Source organism: Verticillium dahliae, genomic scaffold (genome assembly GCF_000150675.1).
Source record: "Verticillium dahliae VdLs.17 supercont1.15 genomic scaffold, whole genome shotgun sequence".
In the NCBI taxonomy this organism is placed as follows: Eukaryota; Fungi; Ascomycota; class Sordariomycetes; order Glomerellales; family Plectosphaerellaceae; genus Verticillium; species Verticillium dahliae.
Window position 1 is genome coordinate 625,762 of NW_009276934.1, and position 2,956 is coordinate 628,717.

Genomic DNA, 2,956 nt, shown 5'->3' on the forward strand with positions numbered 1-2,956 from the left:
GTTCTGTATTCCCCGTGATTAACTACTATTCAGATGTTGGAAAATCTAGCCCGCGGTACGCGGAATGTAGTCCGCGCTACTGATACGCGTATACGCAGAATCACCGGAATGGACCGATTAGAACCGACTCGACAGGTTGACGTTGCCACCTATGCGAGTCGCCATGCGCTACGTCATCTTCTGTAGGCTTGCTTGCGCCACGAATCGTCTGACGAGATCTCCATCCGGTCAAGGCGCTCAGCCCTTCAGGCTTGACGCTTAAGGACTATATCAACGATGTCTTCCGAGATTGGAGCTTTTACGTCCTGTAGTCTGTTCTCAAAACATCGAGGCTTCCAGCCAGACTTTTATAGTGGTTTTGTCTCACTAACACCCACCGCACGTCCTTCGCACCGCCATGACCAAATGATGGCACCTTCCACGCTTTACGACAAATTATGCATTAACCAACAACTCGGTGGAGCCCGAGTCACCATTGACCGGCTGGACTCCTCGGGCCAGCTCGTGCCCATATGGGCCTTGCACAACAGTCCCGACGAAAAGTCACTTGCAATCTTGCATGCCGACCCCCGACTTCAGAATCCCAATGCCGCGCTCGGATCTGCCAAACTGCACTCTCTGTCCTCCAAAATCGACATTACTGTACGCGGCGAAGCTTTGAAAATGAAGAGCAACATCATGGGAACGAAGCATAGCTTTAAATATCACGGCAATGAGCTAAGCTGGGGTGTTGACAGCAGCACGTTGTCGTCAAGCACGCTGTACCTGAAGGACTCTTCGAAGAGAGTGTTGGCGATTTATCGGAGGCGGCCTGGAGGGATGTTCAAGCGGAGTCAACCTACCTTTGATATCCATGTACCGCCGGCTACTATGGATATGGACATGCTAGTGGTGACAGGGTTGGCGGCAGCAAATTACCGGTCGAAGGAGAAGAAAGACTCCATCGAGGCCATGGGGGCGGTTCTCGGCGCCTGATTTCGTCAAACCGATTCGCGGGTACGTAGCCAACTTCACTGCAGTGTTCTTCCTTGGAATGTACCCAGTGCTTAATGTTATTCTTTGAGACTTGGCAGCATCTTGTAGTGGAATTGATCGGTGTACTTCCACTGTGAGAAATTGCAACGGTGCCACTGAAAAGCCCCTACTGAACACGTTTCTGCACATGTTTGCTGTGTTAGGGGCTCCGCGGCAATCGAACAGGTCTTAGCCCAGATTTTGAAAAAGTTGCAGGTAAAATGATGGGGAAACAATTTGGGCAAGTTTTTTTCGTGTCCGTTTCCCTCGGGTTGAGAATTTGAGTCAAGGGGTTCAACTCAAGTGATCAATCGAGGAAGTTTGGCTGCATGTATGGGTGTTGCCGATCAGGCAAGGTTCTGTTCTGTGACCCAGGAGTACTTTCATCCCAAATGTGGAGTCCTCATTTGATGCATTTGTTCTGTCGTTATCGCCCCGGTAAGACTCCTTACCGATGCTGGATCTGACCAATTACCTTCGTTTGGACTTCTGGAAGTCTCCTTTTGTACCTTAACAACAATCAATCCACTTTGTTCAATTCCGTGGTGACAGTTATGAGCCCGGGCGACGATACAGCTCCTTGACCTTCGATATCTACAGCAGGGCGCCTACGGCCAATACGCCTGCTGCGAAGCTGTCTACAGCTGAATCGCCGCTGCACTTCAACAGTCAATTGACGCGACGTTTCGCCATTGACGACCACTGGCCAAGGGCCGTTACCGACATCCTCCAGGAGAGCGATCATCTCTCCACGACACATCGAAGCAGGAGAAATCAGCTCCTCAAGACCAATTGAACCTCCGAGACGTGTGGCCTAGGGCTTGAGTACACGCGGGGTCAATTGATGATATTCAACATACACGCGATCAGTCGCGACCATCGAACGACCTCCCCGACGGTCTCCGACAACGCCCAGGGAGCCTCAAGATGGACTCTGGTAAGCACAGAGTGACACTTACAAGGAGGGAGGAATGGAGGACATGGCTCAACTCAGTCAGAGCCGTGGCGACCTCCTACGAGGCCTGGGATCTAGTCGACCCAGACAAAGAGGCTGACAGACGGCCCAAGAGGGCCAAGAAGCCAACAGCACCGTCATTCGAAGATGAGACGCGAGATCTCAGCACACTGCTGACGTTGTACAAGATCCATTTGGACATCTACAACAGGGAGTCAGCGGGCCTCCAGGAGGTCCAGAAATACATCCTCAACACAGTCGACAGGAGCCTTTCGGCCGTCTTCATGAACGAGGAAAGCAGCCAGGAGTGGCTCAAGGCGTTGAAGGACCACTTCGCCCCTTCCGACATGGGACAGAAACAATACATTCGCCAGCGCTGGGAGGAGCATATGGCGATGATCAAGAAGATGGACCATGAGAAGTGGGTTGACGACTTCATCCTACTCTGTATCGAAGTTGAGAAGCACGGGATTCCTCAGCTTAAAGAAGCCGCAGATCAAAATGTTCAATTCCTTCGGGCAATTCTTTCCGTGTCTCCAGGGTGGGCCGAAGCAGAGTGCGCCCACCAAGTTCGCCGGGAGCTGGATGATCGTGATGGAGGGAAGGTACTGGCGTTGAGGTACAAGAGCTACCTTAGAGACTACCAACCGCATCGCCTCACCACCAAGCCATCTCAGACGTCCTTCTACAGCGACTCGGTGACCTTCATGGGCAAGGACCGGAATGGTCAAAGTGATCGGACGAGTGCCCAGGATTCCCATCGTGACTCTCCTCAACAGCCAAACAGCTCGCCTTCTCGCAGACCATTCTGCGACTGTGTACAGCAGAAGAGGGCACCCAAGGCGTGTCAGCCCATCTGTCTGTGCCCAAATATCGCGGAACACCGGAGGAAGAAGAGCTATCAATCCGATCAGAGCCTGCTGGACTACATTGACGAAGCGAAGAAAAGGATGAAGCCAAGCACATTGCAATTCTGGAACGAGAAAA

General features: G+C 52.2%; 1 protein-coding gene across 1 annotated transcript; it reads left to right on the plus strand.

Moving 5' to 3' along the window:
- Positions 1 to 276: 276 nt before the first annotated feature.
- Positions 277 to 1,139, plus strand: VDAG_07080 (uncharacterized protein; the record flags this gene model as incomplete). The annotated part of the gene is made up of 1 exon (XM_009655985.1): positions 277 to 1,139. The coding sequence occupies one exon, from the start codon at positions 277 to 279 to the stop codon at positions 973 to 975; it is 699 nt and encodes a 232-aa protein (XP_009654280.1). The 3' UTR covers positions 976 to 1,139.
- Between the last annotated feature and the right edge of the window lie 1,817 nt (positions 1,140 to 2,956).